The 19543-nt window shown below is 43.4% G+C and overlaps 1 protein-coding gene across 1 annotated transcript in view; it reads right to left on the bottom strand.

The window, feature by feature from the left end:
• The window catches only part of LOC126336618 (cullin-associated NEDD8-dissociated protein 1), a 144206-nt gene that overhangs the window by 89275 nt on the left and 35388 nt on the right, over window positions 1–19543 (bottom strand). Inside the window, exon 7 of the mRNA XM_050000493.1 lies at window positions 19223–19490. Within this exon, the coding sequence (XP_049856450.1) occupies window positions 19223–19490 (268 nt within the window). The remainder of the gene's footprint in view (window positions 1–19222; window positions 19491–19543) is intronic.

Raw genomic sequence — 19543 nt, 5'->3', positions numbered from 1 at the left:
AATAATACATCAACAGCTTGCCATACAACATAAACTAATAAAACAACACGTTCCCACATACAAGTATGCACCACAAAATGTATTGGAGAATGATGAATACAAATTGTACTGGAACAGAACCATTATAACAGATAAAACACCACCACATAACAAACCTGACATCATACTCACCAATAAAAAGAAGAAATTAACACATTAATCAAAATATCCATACCCAATACAACAAATACACAGAAGAAAACAGGAGAAAAAATTGAAAAATACATCCAACTGGCTGAGGAAGTCAAGGGCAGGTGGCATCAGGATAAAGTTGACATTATACCTGTGGTGTCACAGCCAGACACCACACTTGCTAGGTCGTAGCCTTTAAATCGGCCGCGGTCCGGTAGTATACATCGGACCTGTGTGTCGCCACTATCAATGATTGCAGACTGAGCGCCGCCACATGGCAGGTCTAGAAAGACTTCCTAGCACTCACCCCAGTTGTACAGCCGACTTTGCTGGCGATAGTTCACTGACAAATTACGCTCTCATTTGCCGAGACGATAGTTAGCATAGCCTTCAGCTACATTATTTGCTACGACCTAGCAAGGCGCCATGATCAGTTTCTATTGACGTTGTAAATCATGTACCGTCAAGAGCAACGTTCGTCATTAATGGATTAAAGTTAAGTATTCCAGCAGCTACGTCCGTTTTTCTCAATTCTAATTCCCTTGTCATGTTCCATACCTCATGCCAGCCTGTTTGAGCTAAAACGCGTGCATATCGGCCTCCTTTAACCATACGGTTGCCTCTCCTGCCAACCACAACATTAGCGTCGAGGCAAAACCGCGTTCGTATCGATATTGCCCTGATTTACTTGTGTAATGGCTTCTCCACAATCTCCAGATGTCTGTCCGAATTTTATCGCTTACAAAATCAGCAGACGCAGGCCTTACTGGATGCCCTTGGACAGGTCGTCCAGGGTCAACGTGCGATGCAAGACGATGCGGCAGCAGCCGCTTCACCTCTGGCAGCAGCCGCTTCACCGCTAATGCAGCCACAACACGCTGTTGCACCAACTTTTCGACCTTTTGATGCTGCACTGGAAAGCTGGACGGAGTGGTCACGCCAATTTGGATTCCACCTTGCCACCTACAGAATTCAAAGTATCGAGCAGCAGCCATTTCTGTTGTCATCCGTCGGGTTGACTACGTTCCGTGTGATAGTCAAATTATTTCCCCGACGCGACGTAGCAACTTTGTCCTACGAAGAAATTTTGTCTGCATTAGATGCATATTTCAAAGAATCAGTCAATGTAGTTGCCAAACGGTATACCTTCTTTCGTACAAAACGTACGGCAGGTCAGACTAATCGGGAGTGGGTTGCAACATTGCAAGGCCTTACTAGGGATTGTGCTTTTGAGTGTCAATGTGGACTCCCTTATTCAGATACTATGGTACGTGATGCAATTGCACAGAACGTTTCTGATGTTCGCATAAGGGAACAGATTTTGAAACTAGCAAATCCCTCCCTTCAACAAGTGATGGACATATTGGATCAGCAGGACACACTTGCCTTTGCTCAGGAATCATTTGAAACTTCGCCAGCAATGTGTCAGGTTAACTGGCCCGCCGAGCGAGCTGCACAGACCAGTAAACAGCCCTCGTGCCCGGCCACGTCGCTGCCGCCAAGGTCTCAGCTGCATGTGCCGCGCAGACAAGCTAATGCAGTGATCAAATCATGCCCTCTGTGTGCTACTAAACATTCGCGTGAGAATTGCCCATCACGCCAGGCTCTTTGCTTTTATTGTAATAAAAAAGGACATGTTCAGAGTGTTTGCCAGAAAAAGCTAAGATCGGAAGCTCAAAACCATTCCAGGCCCTTTGCTTCACGCTGGAATCTGAATCGAACCAAGGATACTCAGGCTCGCGAACCTTCGCCCATGAAAATTCATGTAGTTCATTCCACTCCACCCAGTGCCACTCTCTCTCATAGTGACTGTGTTCGTCTCAAAAATAGTGTGCATCGACATCGCAGGAACTCCCGTCAAGTCGCAAGTGATTATGTACCAGTGTTAGTTCACGTTGCACGAGACAGTCGCTCTTGTCGTCAGCAGGACAATAAACTTTTTGTAGACTTGGACATTAACGGCAAAGTGATACCATTCCACTTCGATACCAATGCTGCAGTTTCACTGATCAACCGAGACACTTACAAACTGCTGGGCACACCTCCGTTGCGTGCCGCAAATGTTACGTTAAATAGCTATTCCAGTCAAAACATCCCTGTGTTAGGACAGTGCAGCCTTCTTACAACATACAAAGGACAAACAAAACTTGTGTCATTTTACGTCCTTTGTTCTTCTTCTGCAGTGAACTTCTCTTAACTTGTGTATAGTAAATCAGGTCCTATCAGTGAACCAGACTGTGCCTTCAGACAGTGTTTCTCGTCTGGGTGAAGAATTTGCAGACATTTCTGCACCGGGCCTCGGTTGCGCTAAGAACTATAAAGCACATTTGGAACTGAAAGTAAATGGGCAACCGAAATTTTTCAGAGCGCGCAATGTTCCCCAAGCATTGCGTGATGAGGTCGCAAAAACATTACACGATTTGGAATCGCAAGGTGTAATTGAACGTGTGCAGGCTTCTCTGGGCATCACCCTTAGTAATTTTGCCAAAACCTTCCGGAAAATTGAGACTGTGTGGACTTCTAGGGAACAGTGAATCCGCAACTAGTGTTTGCAACTTTTCCTTTACCCCGCCCGGAAGATCTTTTTGACAAAATGTGCCCGGGTAAATATTTTTCGAAGTTGGACCTAGCAGATGCGTACTTGCAAATACCGGTGGACGATGAATCCCAGCACATTTTGGTGGTTAACACGCATCTTGGGTTGTATCAATTCAAACGACTGCCATTCGGGTGTGCATCCGCCCCTGCATTGTTTCAGCAATATCTACAAACTGTTTGTGTGCCGGTCCCTACTGCAGCAAATTATCTGGACGATATTGTGATCTCCGGAAAGACGGAAGAACATTTGGCCAATCTCAGAACATTATTTCAGGTCTTGTGACAAAATGGTCTTCGCTTGCGGAAGGACATGTGTGTTTTTTGCTCGGGACTTACCATACCTGGGACATGTAATCAATGCCCAAGGCATACATCCCAGTCCAATGCACCTTCGTGCCATACAAGACTTGCCTTCGCCGCAGAATTCGAAGCAGCTACAGAGTGTGCCGGGAATAGTTATGTATTACAATAAATATGTGCCGCATGCCTCTTCCATTTCAGCTCCGCTTCATCGCTTACGCCGTAAAGGTGTTCCGTTCGTCTGGACGACGTAATGCAAATGCGCTTTTCGCCAGTTGAAATCGGCGTTGCTTTCCAATACTTGCCTTACACCATTCGATCCCCAGAAGCCCCTCTTGTTGATGGTAGATGCATCGGATTTCGGGATCGGTGCTGTACTTGCGCACAAAGATGGATCGCACGATCGCCCTATTGCCTTTGCATCCAAATTGCTCTCGTTTGCGCAAAGAAATTATCCACAGATCGAGAAAGAAGCATTGGCGCTCGTATTTGGTGTTACAAAGTTTCATGATTTCTTGTATGGTCGTCACTATACCATAATCACAGACCACAAACCTTTGACATCGCTTTTTCATCCGACCAAGCCTGTACCACCACGTACAGCACAGAAATTCATTCGCTGGTCTATTTTCCTCTCGCAGTACCGCTACGGTATCTTGTATCGGTCCACTGCTAAGAATGGAAACGCCGATGCGTTGTCCCGCTTACCTGTTGCTGAGGATAGGGCATTCGATTCCTCCGAACTTGCTTGCATGTTCATTGATGTGGAAACCGATGACGTGGTCGAATCGTTTCCGACTAATTTTCGTCGTGTAGCTACAGCCACAGCTGCCGACCCCGTCCTTGCTCCCGTTCTGCGTTTTGTTGCTACGCAATGGCCCTTGCCAAAGTCACGTATCAGGGACCCGTTGCTTCGCCGATTTTTTTGCTCACAAGGAGAGACTTTTTGAACGACGTGGTGTTTTGCTGTTGCGTTCTGATAATGATCAGTCCAGGGTCGTGGTACCACGTTCGTTACAGTCCTCTGTCTGACAGCTTCTCCACCAAGGACACTGGGGTATAGTGCGAACGAAACAACTTGCTCGTCAGTGCTGTACTTGGTTCGGAATCAATGCCGCGATTACGAATATGTGTTGTTCTTGCATGGTGTGTGCCGAACAACAATCAGCACCACCGCGGAAATTCTTTGCATGGCCAAAAGCCACTTCCCCTTCGCAATGCTTACACGTCGATTTTGCTGGTCCATTCTGGAATGCTCGATGGTTGGTTGTGGTAGATTCAGTCAGTAATTTTCCTTTTGTTGTCCGGATGTCTTCCACAACGTCATCTGCCACCATCCAAGCATTATCCGCTATCTTTTGCAATGAAGGTCTTACAGACTATTGTTTCCGACAATGGCCCACAATTCATGTCTGCAGAATTTCAGTCATTCTGCAAGGCCAATGGTATTCAACATCTGACGTTCGTGCCGTTTTCGCCACAAACGGTGCCGCTGAACGATTGGTCAGGACTTTCAAGTCACAGATGTTGAAGTTAAAAGAGTCCCATTCTCGGGAGGACGCGTTATTGCTCCTTTTGTCCTCGTATCGCTCTCAGCCCCGAGATTGTCGCTCGCCGGCTGAGTTGCTCCACGGTCGTCATCGAACCTTGATGTCTTTGCTACATCAGCCGCATCAGCTTCCTGTGCAGCAGCAGACACCTGCTTTTGCTCCAGGCGACGTCTACTATCGCCACTATCGAGGTTCACGGCGTTGGCTCGAAGGGCGCATTCTTCGCTGCCTCGGCAGCACTATGTATCTGGTTTTGGGGGCCTCTGGTGAGGTGCGTCGGCATCTCAATCAGCTGCGCCTCTGTCGTCGCACGGGATCTGCCGTTCGCCGTCTGCTTTCAGCGACGGTGCCGTCCGGTCAGCGCCCTGGGGGACCCATCTACTGGCTCGCCTCAGCCCCAGGTGTTACCAACGCTGCCTTCCATTTTTCCCCATGGCGGCGTGCCACCGCCGCTGCCGCCGCCGCCTGTTCTCCCACCGGCGGCGCCTGCAGTGGACTCGTCGCTGAAACCGCCGGGATCCTCCCTGCGTCCCACGCCGCCGATTGCTTCCCGTGACCAGTTGTCCTCCGACATGGAACTCTTGCCTGCTCCGGACCATATGCCGTCTTCGCCCGTCGAGTGCCCCGGCCCGATGGAGGTCGACCCTTTGGCCCCTATTGCCTCTCTACGGGCACATACACCGCATGTTGGGGTGCACCCTGGAGCAGGTTTTCAAGCGTTTCCTAGCTCCCCACGGTCTGAATGGCAGGGTGCGGGTGGCACAGCCTCGCCTGTTGTTAGGCTCCCCACCTCGTCGCATACGTCAACATGGGGTCCTCCCCACGGCGGGCGGAAGCCTTATTCCACAACCGTACGCCGATTTGCGGGGGAGGAATGTCGTGTCACTGCCAGACACCACACTTGCTAGGTGGTAGCCTTTAAATCTGCCGCGGTCCAGTAGTATACGTCGGACCCGCATGTCGCCACTATCAATGACTGCAGACCGAGCGCTGCCACACGGCAGGTCTGGAAAAACTTCCTAGCATTCGCCCCAGTTGTACAGCCGACTTTGCTAGCGATGGTTCACTGACAAATTACGCTCTCATTTGCCGAGACGATAGTTAGCATAGCCTTCCGCTGCGTTATTTGCTACGACCTAGCAAGGCGCCATGATCAGTTTCTATTGATGTTGTTAATCATGTACCGTCAAGAGCGACGTTCGTCATTAATGGATTAAAGTTAAGTATTCCACCAGCTACGTCCGTTTTTCTCAATCCTAATTCCCTTGTCATGTTCCAGACCTCACGCCAGCCTGCGTGAGCTAAAACACGTGCATATCGGCCTCCTTTAACCATACGGTTGGCTCTCCTGCCAACCACAACAATACCAATTATACTATCAACTACAAGAGTCATACCACACAATATCCGCCAGTACATCAACGCAATACAGCTACATCCAAACTTATATATACAATTACAGAAATCTGTACTTATTGATACATGTTCAATTACCCATAAGTTCCTAAATGCAATGTAACATGTACCGTACAGTTAAAAGGAAGTCACGCTTGATCAAGGTCCGCGTCACTTTTCATTTTTAACCAGGCATAACGTGTGAGAAAGGAACAAATAATAATAATAATTTAACATGTTACTTATTCATTTCAACAACAAAATATGTTACTGATTTACTGTTGCTCATGCTTACTAGTTTCCTTAACTGTAGACTTTCATTTATAAAGTATTTTTAGTACCTTCTAGACGTATTTATTGTATATGTTCCATATTGTACTCAAATGTGTTCTATAAAGTCATTAAAATCTGCTAGACATTTCTAGCACTGGTGATTTTTGTTTTACACACAAATTTTCCAAATGCAGCTTTGTGGCACTTTACGTGAATTTCACTGGTATTCTTCCCTTTGTAGAGAATGATTTGGCATAGCTTCAGCTTTATAGATGACTTTGGAGCTTATCCTCTCCTTTCGTTCATTCCATTCTGTCGAGTTCATTTGACAGCTGACATACGAACTTCCTCCTTTCCATTTGCTCGGTTATCACTCTCGTGTAGAGGACCTATTTATTGCCACCATATCAAACATGTTGCACAAGACATGCATTGGCCATCACGTACACCTACACCCTTGTAATGTTTTTTTGTGTCATTTGATCAATCATGTTCACCCCCCTCTTTTTTTCTTTGTAGAAAAATGGTTCAAATGGCTCTGAGCACTATGGGACTTAACATCTATGGTCATCAGTCCCCTAGAACTTAGAACTATTTAAACCTAGTCATCACAAGGCAGGGAAAATCCCTGACCCCGCAGGGAACCAGGGCGTGGGACGCGAGAACGCTACCGCACGACCACGAACTGCGGACATTTCTTTGTAGAATGTTACAGTTTCATTTTCTTGCTTCCTCCTTCTTATACTGCAGGTTCTGAGAGAGAATTGTGAATTTTGAAAGGTTAATTCCAGCTACGGCCAGAAAGTAGAGATCGGCCTGGGCAATGTGCTAATCAAGTAAGCCAAAGGGCAGCATTGTTGACATTACATTACAACATCCCGGCCAGATGGGGTTGCTACAACAGTCATGGTCGAGGCGAGCAGAACTGTGAATGTCACAATACAGTGTGACCATGAGTGAAATAACATTTTATAATTCGCAACACCTTCGTGCTGCCAAGAAACTCGTACAATGCAAATTTAGCCTAGCAACCCATGCTAGGGATGGAGAGTGTTTGGAAAAGCTTACAGGACAAGTGTAACCTACCCTTCTCTTCCTAGTAAGACTATGTCAGAAGTGTAGTTTTAAGGGTATAAATAATTGAGCTTAGGGGCTCACAGAATTCAATCATGTTGCCATTCTGTCCGTGTGCTGAACTGGAGAGAATGATGGGTGTTTGAGTTTCAGAGAAACCATGGCTATCACTGGGTGACTCAGGTCAACTGATAACCTGTCTGTGGATTAACTCATGGAGTTCTAGCATGAGGCACCCCATACCTGTGGCTTGACCTCACCAATGAGGGGAGCTAGTTTTCAGCCAGCCCTTGGAGGCACTTGGGTGGATGGACTGCAAGCTGCATATGAACCAGTTGGGAGTGACACGTCCTCACTGTCTCCTTGTCATCTAGATGTCACAGGCCACCGTCTTGGTCTAACCCTTGGGGGTTGCCTGGGGCACTGCTTCTTGGCATCAGAATACCTAGTGTCACCTATCGCACCAAAGCACACGACTAATGGATGAGCACATGGTGGAGTGACTAGCCTTAAGTTTGAAGGGCCTGGGTGGGGTGCACTTGTCTACAACTGCAGGTGACCCACATGACACTGCAGCAGCTGCCATCCGTGACAAAGACAATGCAGTCACCAGCACGATACAGGCATCAGTGTATTCCAACATTGGTTGGATTTGCATGCACACAGTGTGGCCCTGAGATGTTCTGGACCCCTGTATAACGCCACTTAAATAAACATCTGTCAATGCTACACCCATTTAACTACACTCTTCAGTATGAGTCTGACCTCTCTGTCACCATTTCTGTTGCCCATCCTAATGCGTAGTGGCCCAGGATAGGTCGGTTTGTTGCAGTTGGGTGTCAGTAAGTGGTCCCAACATGATGGGTTGTGTCAAGAAGTGTTCATCCAATATCCAAATGTATGGTTTGGTGAGAGGAGTCATTGTTGGGTAACTTTTGACACCCAAATGCTATGGTTTGGTGTTGAGTAGTAAGATTGGGCAATAAGTTAATAACATACCAATAGTACTTGGCATCCCTCCAGTTCAGCAGAACAGGGCTCAACACAATGGGCTGAGGTGAGTCCCAATGTTTGATTCACTATCTGCTTTTAGTTATTAGATTTTGTGAGTGCTGGACAGATTAGGTTTAAGGCTACATTTGCAAAGCCATGTGAACACATGGACCCTTGTTAAGGGTAATAGTACCAGTAAGGTGTAATTTTTGCAATCTTGCAGGACAGAAGTTGCCATGCAGTAAGACTGTAGCAACCACATTTTACTTGTAGACCTGTTGATCATTTGGCTCACAACTGTTCAGAGTGTAGATGGGCGATGATATGCAGGAAAAAGTAATTTACATTTAAGCGCCAAAGAAACTGGTACAGGCATGCGTATTCAAATAAAGGGATATGTAAACAGGCAGAATAAGGCGCTGCAGTCGGCAACGCCTACACAAGAGAACAAGTGTCTAGCGCTGTTGTTAGATCAGTTACTGGTCCTACAAAGGCAGGAGATTTAAATGAGTTTGAATGTGGTGTTATAGTCAGCGCACAGGCGATGGGTCAAAGCATCTCTAAGGTAACGATGAAGTGGGGACTTTCCCGTACAATCATTTCACAAGTGTATCATGAATATCAGGAATCTTGTAAAACATCAAATCCCCTACATCACTGCGGCCGGAAAAAGATCCTGCAACAACGGGATCAATGACTGCTGAAGAGAATAGTTGATTGTGACAGAAATGCAACCCTTTGGCAAACTGCTGCAGATTTCAATGCTGGGCCATCAACAAGTGTCAGCGTGAGTCACAGGCTCACTAATGTAATCCTGACGACTGCACGACACAAAGCTTTACGCCTCACCTGGGCCCATCAACACCGAACTTTGACTGTTCACGACTGGAAACCTGTTGCCTGGTCAGACATGTTTCGTTTCAGATTGTATTGAGCAGATGGACGTGTACGGATATGGAGTCAACCTCATGAATCCATGGACCCTGCATCTCAGCAGGGGACTGTTTGCACTGGTGGAGGCTCTGGAATGGTGTGGAGTGTGTGCAGTTAGAGTGATGAGACCTCTAACACGTCTAGATACAACTGTCAGGTCACACATACATAAGCATCCTGTCTGATCACCTGCATCCACTCATGTCCATTGCACATTCTGACAGATTTGGGCAATTCAAGCTGGACAATGCAACACCCCACATGTACAGAATTGCTACAGAGTGGCTCCAAGAGCACTCTTGAGTTTAAACACTTCCACTGGCGACCAAACTCCCCAGACATGAACATTATTGAGCATATCAGGGATGCCTTGCAACTTGTTTCTCAGAAGAAATCTCCACCCCCTTGTACTAGAGTCCATGCCACGTTGTGTTCCGGCACTTGTGTGTGCTCGCGAAGGCGCTACATGATATCAGGCAGGTGCACCAGTTTCTTTGGCTCTTCAGTGTATGTTTTGTGAGAACAGAATGTATTAGTTATTTGTGTTTCTGGCTTCAAGTACAGTAAGAGGTAAGCATGCAAAATAGTAGAAACCCAAGCTGCTCCTGCTGAGCAAATTTGCATTTTCACAAATGAAAATTCTCACCCCAAGAGCGAGCTTGAGAAACTCCTCCATAGATATGAGGCTTTGGAAGCTGTTCAGGTTCAATCACAGACCGAGTTGGTGGCAAATATGGCCTAGTTGGAGGTGGCTGCTTCTTTTGAGCCAGCTGTAGCTGCAATTACCAGGCCCTTTTTTGGTAAAACAATGGAAGATGTGTCACTTGTTAATGAAGTCACAACTACGGCTCCAATGAGCAGTTGGTCAGAAAAAGTAAGCTTTCATGAGTCTTATTTGCATTTAACAGGGAAGCCAAGATGTACCCGGAATGTGGAGGCCAATAAGGAGGTACTGCAGGAAGCAGAAAATAGAGCATTAGACATTTTCTGGCACGGAATATCTACAGAAATATTACAAAGAGTTTGCATTAAGAACCCTTGTGATTTAATAGTAGCCCTTAGAATTGCAGCACAATTGGAGGACACAGAATTAGCCACAGAGCAGTGGGTAGATCACCATGTATTTGCTTCAGAGATCAAATGTTACAGTTGTGAACATAAGGATCATATGCAGGAACATTTACAGGCAACTAGGGTGTGAGGAAGTGGACCACCGGAGCATCAGATTGTCGGAATAGATAGAATGGGAAGCATCATCGGTAGAAAAGGCCTTTAAACTCAAACAGGAATGCTTTGGCAGTTTAGTGGGTTTAGTGAGTCGTGTAGAACAGCTTTCTTGTAGACATGCCCCCCCCCAACCATGGACCTTGCCATTGGTGGGGAGGCTTGCGTGCATCTGCAATAAACGTGACCGTACCGTAGGTGCAACCACAACGGAGGGGTATCTGTTGAGAGGCCAGACAAACTTGTGTTTCCTGAAGAGGGGCAGCAGCCTTTTCAGTAGTTGCAGGGGCAACAGTCTGGATGATTGACTGATCTGGCCTTTTAACACTAACCAAAACGGCCTTGCTGTGCTGGTACTGCAAACGGCTGGTAGCAAGGGGAAACCACAGCCGTAATTTTTCCCGAGAGCATGCAGCTTCACTGTATGGTTAAATTATGATGCCGTTCTCTTGGGTAAAATAGTCCTCCATTCGGATCTCCGGGCGGGGACTACTCAAGAGGACGTCATTATCAGGAAAAAGAAAACTGGCGTTCTACAGATCGGAGCATGGAATGTCAGATCTCTTAATCGGGCACATAGGTTAGAAAATTTAAAAAGGGAAATGGATAGGTTTAAGTTAGATATAGAGGGAATTAGTGAAGTTCGGTGGCAGGAGGAAGAAGACTTTTGGTCAGGTGAATACAGGGTTATAAATACAGAATAAAATAGGGGTAATGCAGGAGTAGGTTTAATAATGAACAGGAAAATAGGAATGCGGGTAAGCTACTACAAACAGCATAGTGAACGCATTATTGTGGCCAAGATAGACACGAAGCCCACACCTACTACAGTAGTACAAGTTTATATGCCAACTAGCTCTGCAAATGACGAAGAAATTGAAGAAATGTGTGATGAAATCAAAGAAATTATTCAGAGAGTGAAAAGAGATGAAAATAGCCATGGGTGACGAACTCGATAGTAGGAAAAGAAAGAGAAGAAAATGTGGTAGGTGAATATGGATTGGGGGGAAGAAATGAAAGAGGAAGCCGCCTGGTAGAATTTTGCACAGAGCGTAACTTAATCATAGCTAACACTTGGTTCAAGAATCATAAAAGATGGCTGTATACATGGAAAAGACAGATTTAGGAACCAGATTTTAAATTTTAAGACATTTCCCGGGGCAGATGTGGACTCTGACCACAATCTATTGGTTATGAACTGTAGATTAAAACTGAAGAAACTGCAAAAAGGTGGGAATTTAAGGAGATGGAACCTGGATAAACTCACTAAACCAGAGGTTGTACAAAGTTTCAGGAAGAGCATAAGGGAACAATTGACAAGAATGGGGGAAAGAAATACAGTAGAAGAAGAATGGGTAGCTCTGAGGGATGAAGTAGTGAAGGCAGCAGAGGATCAAGTAGGTAAAAAGACGAGGGCTAGTAGAAATCCTTGGGTAACAGAAGAAATATTGAATTTAATTGATGAAAGGAGAAAATATATAAATGCAGTAAATGAAGCAGGCAAAAAGGAATACCAACGTCTCAAAAATGAGATCGACAGGAAGTGCAAAATGGCTAAGCAGAGATGGCTAGAGGACAAATGTAAGGATGTAGAGGTTTATCTCACTAGGGGTAAGATAGATACTGCCTACAGGAAAATTCAAATGGTTCAAATGGCTCTGAGCACTATGGGACTTAACTTCTAAGGTCATCAGTCCCCTAGAACTTAGAACTACTTAAACCTCACTAACCTAAGGACATCACACACATCCATGCCCGAGGCAGGATTAGAACCTGCGACCGTAGCGGTCGCGCGGCTCCAGACTATAGCGCCTAGAACGCTCGGCAACCTACAGGAAAATTAAAGAGACCTTTGGAGAAAAGATAACCACTGTTATGAATATCAAGAGCTCAGATGGAAACCCAGTTCCAAGCAAAGAAGGAAAAGCAGAAAGATGGAAGGAGTATATAGAGGGTCTATACAGGGGCGATGTACTTGAGGACAATATTATGGAAATGGAAGAGGATGTAGATGAAGATGAAATGGGAGATACAATACTGCGTGAAGAGTTTGACAGAGCACTGAAAGACCTGAGTCGAAACAAGGCCCCGGGAGTAGACAACATTCCATTAGAACTACTGACAGCCTTGGGAGAGCCAGTCCTGACAAAACTCTACCATCTGGTGAGCAAGATTATGAGACAGGCGAAATACCCTCAGACTTCAAGAAGAATATAATAAATCCAATCCCAAAGAAAGCAGGTGTTGACAGATGTGAAAATTACCGAACTATCAGTTTAATAAGTCACAGCTGCAAAATACTAACATGAATTCTTTACAGACGAATGGAAAAACTGGTAGAAGCCGACCTCAGGGAAGATCAGTTTGGATTCCGTAGAAATATTGGAACACGTGAGGCAATACTGACCCTACGACTTATTTTAGAAAATAGATTAAGGAAAGGCAAACCGATGTTTCTAGCATTTGTAGACTTAGAGAAAGCTTTTGACAATGTTGACTGGAATACTCTCTTTCAAATTCTGAAGGTGTCGGGAGTAAAATACAGGGAGCGAATGGCTATTTACAATTTGTACAGAAACCAGATGACAGTTATAAAGAGTCAAGGGGCATGAAAGGGAAGCAGTGGTTGGGAAGGGTGTGAGACAGGGTTGTAGTCTCTCCCCGATGTTATTCAATCTGTATATTGAGCAAGCAGTAAAGGAAACAAAAGAAAAATTCAGAGTAGGTATTAAAATCCGTGGAGAAGAAATTAAAACTTTAAGGTTCGCCGATGAATTGTAATTCTATCAGAGACAGCAAAGGACTTGGAAGAGCAGTTGAACGGAATGGATAGTGTCTTGAAAGGAGGGTATAGGATGAACATCAACAAAAGCAATACGAGGATAATGGAATGTAGTCAAATTAAGTCGGATGATGTTGAGGGAATTAGATTAGGAAATGAGACACTTAAAGCAGTAAAGGAGTTTTGCTATTTGGGGAGCAAAATAAGTGATGATGGTCGATGTAGAGAAGACATAAAATGTAGACTGGCATTGGCAAGGAAAGCATTTCTGAAGAAGAGAAATTTGCTAACATCGAATATAGATTTAAGTGTCAGGAAGTCGTTTCCGAAAGTATTTGTATGGAGTGAAACATGGACGATAAATAGTTTGGACAAGAAGAGAAAAGCTTTCGAAATGTGGTGCTACAGAAGAATGCTGAAGATTAGATGAGTAGATCACATAACTAATGAGGAGGTATTGAATAGAATTGGGGAGAAGAGGAGTTTGTGGCACAACTTGACAAAAAGAAGGGATCAGTTAGTAGGACATGTTCTGAGGCATCAAGGGATCATAAATTTAGCATTGGAGGGTAGTGTGGAAGGTAAAAATCATAGAGCGAGGCCTAAGATGAATACACTATGCAGATTCAGAAAGGTTGCAGTAAGTACTGGGGATGAAGAATCTTGCACAGGATAGGGTAGCATGGAGAGCTGCATCAAACCAGTCTCAGGACTGAAGACCACAACAGCAATGGGGCCACATGTGTATGTATCAGTCTAGACCTGGTGAGCAGGAGGAGACTTGAGCCATCACAATATTGGTTATATGAAGTTTTAAGTAATAGTGCGGACATTGTGGAGTCATTGGGTACAACAGTAGTTTAGTATCGGGAAAACTAAGTTTATGGAACATATGGAAGTTTTGCCAGATGTGGGCAAAGGATATTCAGTGATTCTCGGGTTAGATTTTTCGACAAATACAGTGCTAGGATCGATCTTTGCAAATGCATGGTTGAGCTTGAAAGAACTTTGTTTCAGTTGAGTGACACAGTTGCAAACAAGGCCATGTTGCAAGGCTCACCTTTCATGAAGGTGATGTTAACTGAACTACAAACGGGTTCATTAAAGGTTGATGAATGGGATAAAATACCAGCAACGACAGGAAAAGTATTGCGGGTTTCAGTGCGTACCAATTTGCCTTGTGAGGCTATGCACATGACTGAGTCACTCTCATGACATGAAGGGTTGGATGTTTCAAATTGTTTTGTGCACAGAAGAACAGCTCACGAGTAATGTTAGTGGGGAATATATGCCCCCAGTTAGTGTTGATAACTTTGGCAGAGATGAAGTTAGTCTGTCAAAAGAAATAGTTTTAACCACCCGAGAAGTGTTAGAGGAAGAAGACTCAGACAGGGTGGAGTCTGGATATAAGCCATACGTGAACTCTCAATACAGCAGGTGGATCACTTGAAGGGCAGAGATCACACAGCTGTGGAAGAAGTATTGTTGAATATTTGTAACTGGTTTTTTACAGATGGGTGGCTACCAGTAACTCCAGGTACTCAGCATCGTGTACCAATAGGAGATAGTACACTTCTTTATAGAAAATCATGCTACCTAGCAAGATATTTACAGCACTAACAGAGGAGTTCATCACAGGACTTAGTGACAGCCTCTGGAGTGCAAATGTAGTTACTGCCCCTAAGAAATCATTGGATGGAATAAAGAAATATAGGTTTTGCAGTGATTAAAGGTTTCTGAATGCAATACTATTATAAATGTTTATCCAACCCCTATATTTACAGAAACCCAGGATAAATCGGGTCAGTGTTGTTACTTTATTAGAATGGATCGCAAACATGATTATAACCTGTTAGAAGTAGGACCTGAGGACAGGCCAGAGACAGCATTTACAGCACCATGTGGTCATTATCAGTACAAACAGATGCCATCCAGTTTGAAAAAAAAAAAAAGGTAGCCCCTACTTTTCAGCCATTACTGGATAAAGTTTTAAGAGTTAAAGCCTAAACCACATATGGTGTATTTAGATGACATAATAGTTTATTCAAAGGATACACCAGAGCATGTGTCACAGTTGGAGAATGTGTTTAGTAGATTACCGTCAGCACCTCTGACACTGAGTCACAGAACATAACTCACTGACTGAGAAGGAACTGTTAGCAATCACATATGGTATTATGTATTTCCGGCATTATTTAAATGGTAGAAGATTTAAGGTTGTGACTGATCATGTGTCATTGCAATGATTACTTGGTCTGAACGACCCATCTAATCATCTAACACTACGGGCTCTCAAGCTTAGTGAATTTGATTATGAGGTCATCTGTAACCCAGGTAGAAAACACACAAATATGGACACATTAATTCATAAAGTGCCCACGTTGAGCGCACAGGGCAAGAATGTATTTGAATGACAACAAGCGGAGTCAGTATTTTAAATCATAGCCACATTTTATTGTGCATGAGGATTTGTTGTGCAGAGTCACAAAATGTTGAGCACATGTAGTGGCCCTGGAAGTTTTTCGAAAGGAGATGTTTACAACAGACTTATGACTGTTGTCAGGACACAGAGGTCAACAAGCAACAGACAAGTGTTGCAGAATGGTTTTGGTGGAGGAATAGGAAGTGTGATGGAGCAATATGTCAGAGAGAGTGTGCCATGTGTGCAAAAAGCGGACATTTTGCATCACAAAATCCCTTTTCAGAGTGTACCAGACGTGTTGACCTCATTTCAAATGCTTGAGCTGGACGTTCCTGAACCTTTCAACAATACACCTGCAAGGAACAGGTACGTGCTTATGATCAATTATTATTCATGGTTTTGAGCGATGGTAGCAATTCCAGACCTACAGGCCAGTACAGTGGTACAGGCATTATTTAACATATGGGTATCAAAGTCTGGAGTGCCTGACACCTCAGTTATAATCAGTGTAATAATTGTTTCAGAAGCTATGAAATGGCCATGCCAGGTGATATGTATTCAGAAGTTATGAACAAGGCTGTTCCACCACAAAACCAATGGTAGCACACTGCGTGTTCGTAGGAACATTTTGAAGACACCAACTTTCTACATAAATGCTGGAAATGACTGGGATATTCCTGTGATTTGTGTGTACAACTGACTCATATGGGGACAGGCATTTCATCATTTGAGGTGGTTTATGAGACAAAGGTCACACCGCTCGCCCCCTCCGCCGGAATTGGGACCAGACTGCAAATAAAGAAGTTTGCAAGAAGAAGATGGGAAGTATGGAGAAACATACAAAATACGAACACAAAATCGTGGAACACCATGAATAGCCAAATGGGCAAACTACCACCGTGATGGTTAGGACAGTGGGTACTGGCCACTAATCCCTACATACCTAAGGAAAAAAACCAAGAAGTTGTTGAACAAATGCCAAGAACCCCATCAGGTTGACAGATGACATCACCGATTAAAGTAAAGGTATAATTTCCTTCCAAAATGTCTACTGTCAGTCAGCCAGGTAAAATCGTTTAAAGATATGATGCATGTGGTACCACAATTATCTTCAACAGGCAGAAAGAAGGAACCTCTTGTAGTTAGACAGCTCGTAGATCACACAATTAGTTATGTTGTTCAACTTTTTGCAACATTTTAGTGATGTTAGATTTACTCTTGTTACTTGGGTTTATCGATATATTTTACATTCTGTTGTGTTCGGATAGATTTTGAGTTTTCATGTCATTGGCACATGCATTTTTCTGCTACTGATGTAGGGTTACTGTCAGTTCTTTGGTGGTGTTTTCTACTTGTCATAAGCTACTCATTCCAAAAGAAGGGAGGAGACAATATGCGCACACACACACACACACACACACACACACACACACACACACACACACACACACACACACTGCAGCCCTGAGAGGCACTGAAGTGCTGTAGAAGGCTGCATGAATAATCATCTGCCAATGCTACAACTGTAACTGTACACTCCAGAGTGAATCTGCCCCCTCCCTCACTATTTCTCTTTCTCATCCTGACATGTTGTGGTTCAGAATAGGGTAGGTCATTACAGTATACACAAATGACTTCCTGAGCATATAAGGCAGCTATCAGACTTTTCTATTTCAAGTTACATATTCTAATCATCATTTGCAGCACTTTTTGCGCATTTGGATCTGTATATTTTTTTACAAAATTTAGCACTGCTTTGTCAAAAGACAAAAAGCATTGATGGCAGAGTTGTCTATTCAATAGCAAGCTTATGTAGTGAGACTACTACTCTCCTTCAGAAGGTTCATGGCCAACCTCCCATGAGAAGATGAAGAACTGGGAATCCTCGAATCCTCTGCCCGGTGCCATCCTAGCGATCATCTTTGCAGAGTTGTTCAACTGAGCCTGCTGTGATGGATGAGATGAGGATTGATGTAAATCAGCTTCTGACTACTCCACCAATCCCTTGTTCACATTGACAATCTTCACTTATTTCTGGTACAAAATCTCCATCTTTATCAGTGAAGTCAATTTCCAATACAATGTCAGAATTCTCTAAGAGATGTAACGTTTCTTCATCAGAAAGTCCACACTGAAGATACATGTTTGAAAACATCTTTCATGGACAAAGAATATTACTTAAATGTATGATACAAAATGTGGCAGATTGGAAGATGCAACAATGAGCAGAAAAGCTGACTGCTGATTGTTGCCACTCAATTGTAGGATTATTTACATACATTCAGAAGGGAAATTACAGCAGTGTCAAACTGGTTCTAGTCATACAATACAAAATTTCTCTGAAAACAAATATTTTTTAAAATATCAATACATCGTCATAAGAAGACTAAAATTTAGGAAAAGTCATGTGACTTCAAAAACAAAATAAGAAACTGGATGAGAGATTGAAGGAAAAAGTGTGACAGGTCATTCTGACTCCTTCTGCCATTCTAGTGTAAACCGCATTTTACACAAATTTCAAGAAAACTGAAGGTGTTAGACCTGGGTTCCCATAAGCCATTTGACATATGACCCAAAAGAATTAACATATTCTAACAATTTGTCTTATTATGAACGAACAAGATTCCTCTCGTTTTACTTTTATATCTCAAGCGATCATACCTATTTTACAAAAAGAGGTCAATGTGAACTGATAAACAGCGCTGTATTAAAATATACTAAAGTCCACAGTCACACATACGCAAACAGACTGACATTACTTACATTTAATATCTGCTGCTTCTAGTTACTGACCCAAGTGGACACTTTCTGCACACCACCTAACACTTTGACACAATTTCTCACAAGAAAATTTCCTTCTGGCAAATTACGAGAACACAGAATGTCATAATAGTCACTCACAATGTTTCCTAATTAAAGATTCCTATGTAATAACAAGAGCTGGATGAAAAACGATCTAGAATGTACTAACATTTACTAACGCAAAAGTAAGTTTTCATTCCACTGATCTTTCTACATTACAAACAAATGTTCTTGAATCTAATCTTTGAAAGGATGCAATGACATGCGCATTTAACTTGACAAGTTACATTATCAACTAATTGTGTACATGTTTCGCTTCTCATTTATTTGTTTTACAAAATTACTTAACCAATGAATCTGCTTTTCATTAAGTAAGGATTCTTTGCCAGGCATTATTATTAACGTGCCAACATTACTGAGGATTCGCAAAGTTTCAGAGTAAGATAAATAAAAAATTGCGGAAGTGTTGGCACATATTAGATGAACTACACCTAAACTTTTACTGGCAGTAACCTAATTATAATGAACCATACTGGTGGTAGCTTTTGTGTATCCTTAACCAAACGTTGCTGCATGCATGAATTTCTCCCCCTATTATTTTCTCAGATCTGTTATGTGTCATGTAATTACTTCTGCCTTTCCTTTTCTATTTGAATGATCATGCATCATGCAGTCATACAATAACAATACAAAATAAAACTATACCTTTAAATCTGTTAATAAGTGCTGGTGATACAGTTTTATAGAAGTCTGGCAACAGTTCATGCCTTGTAGCAATGACGGCTTCCAAACACTTTGCAGCAGAGCGTCGTACCTTCCAACTCATGTCATCATCATCAGAATATTCATCATTTTCTTCATCTTCTGCATCTTCCTCTGTTTCCATTACTATGCTGTCTTCTCCATCCTCAGCTTCATCATCATAATTGTAATTAGGATCATAGGTGATATAACTCAAACAAAGCTCTGTAATCTGTGAAATAAAGAAAAAAAATAGTCACTAAAATTAAACAACATTTCAAAAAT

Source organism: Schistocerca gregaria, chromosome 2 (genome assembly GCF_023897955.1).
Source record: "Schistocerca gregaria isolate iqSchGreg1 chromosome 2, iqSchGreg1.2, whole genome shotgun sequence".
Taxonomy (NCBI): Eukaryota; Metazoa; Arthropoda; class Insecta; order Orthoptera; family Acrididae; genus Schistocerca; species Schistocerca gregaria.
This window is presented reverse-complemented; position numbering and strand designations above follow the sequence as displayed.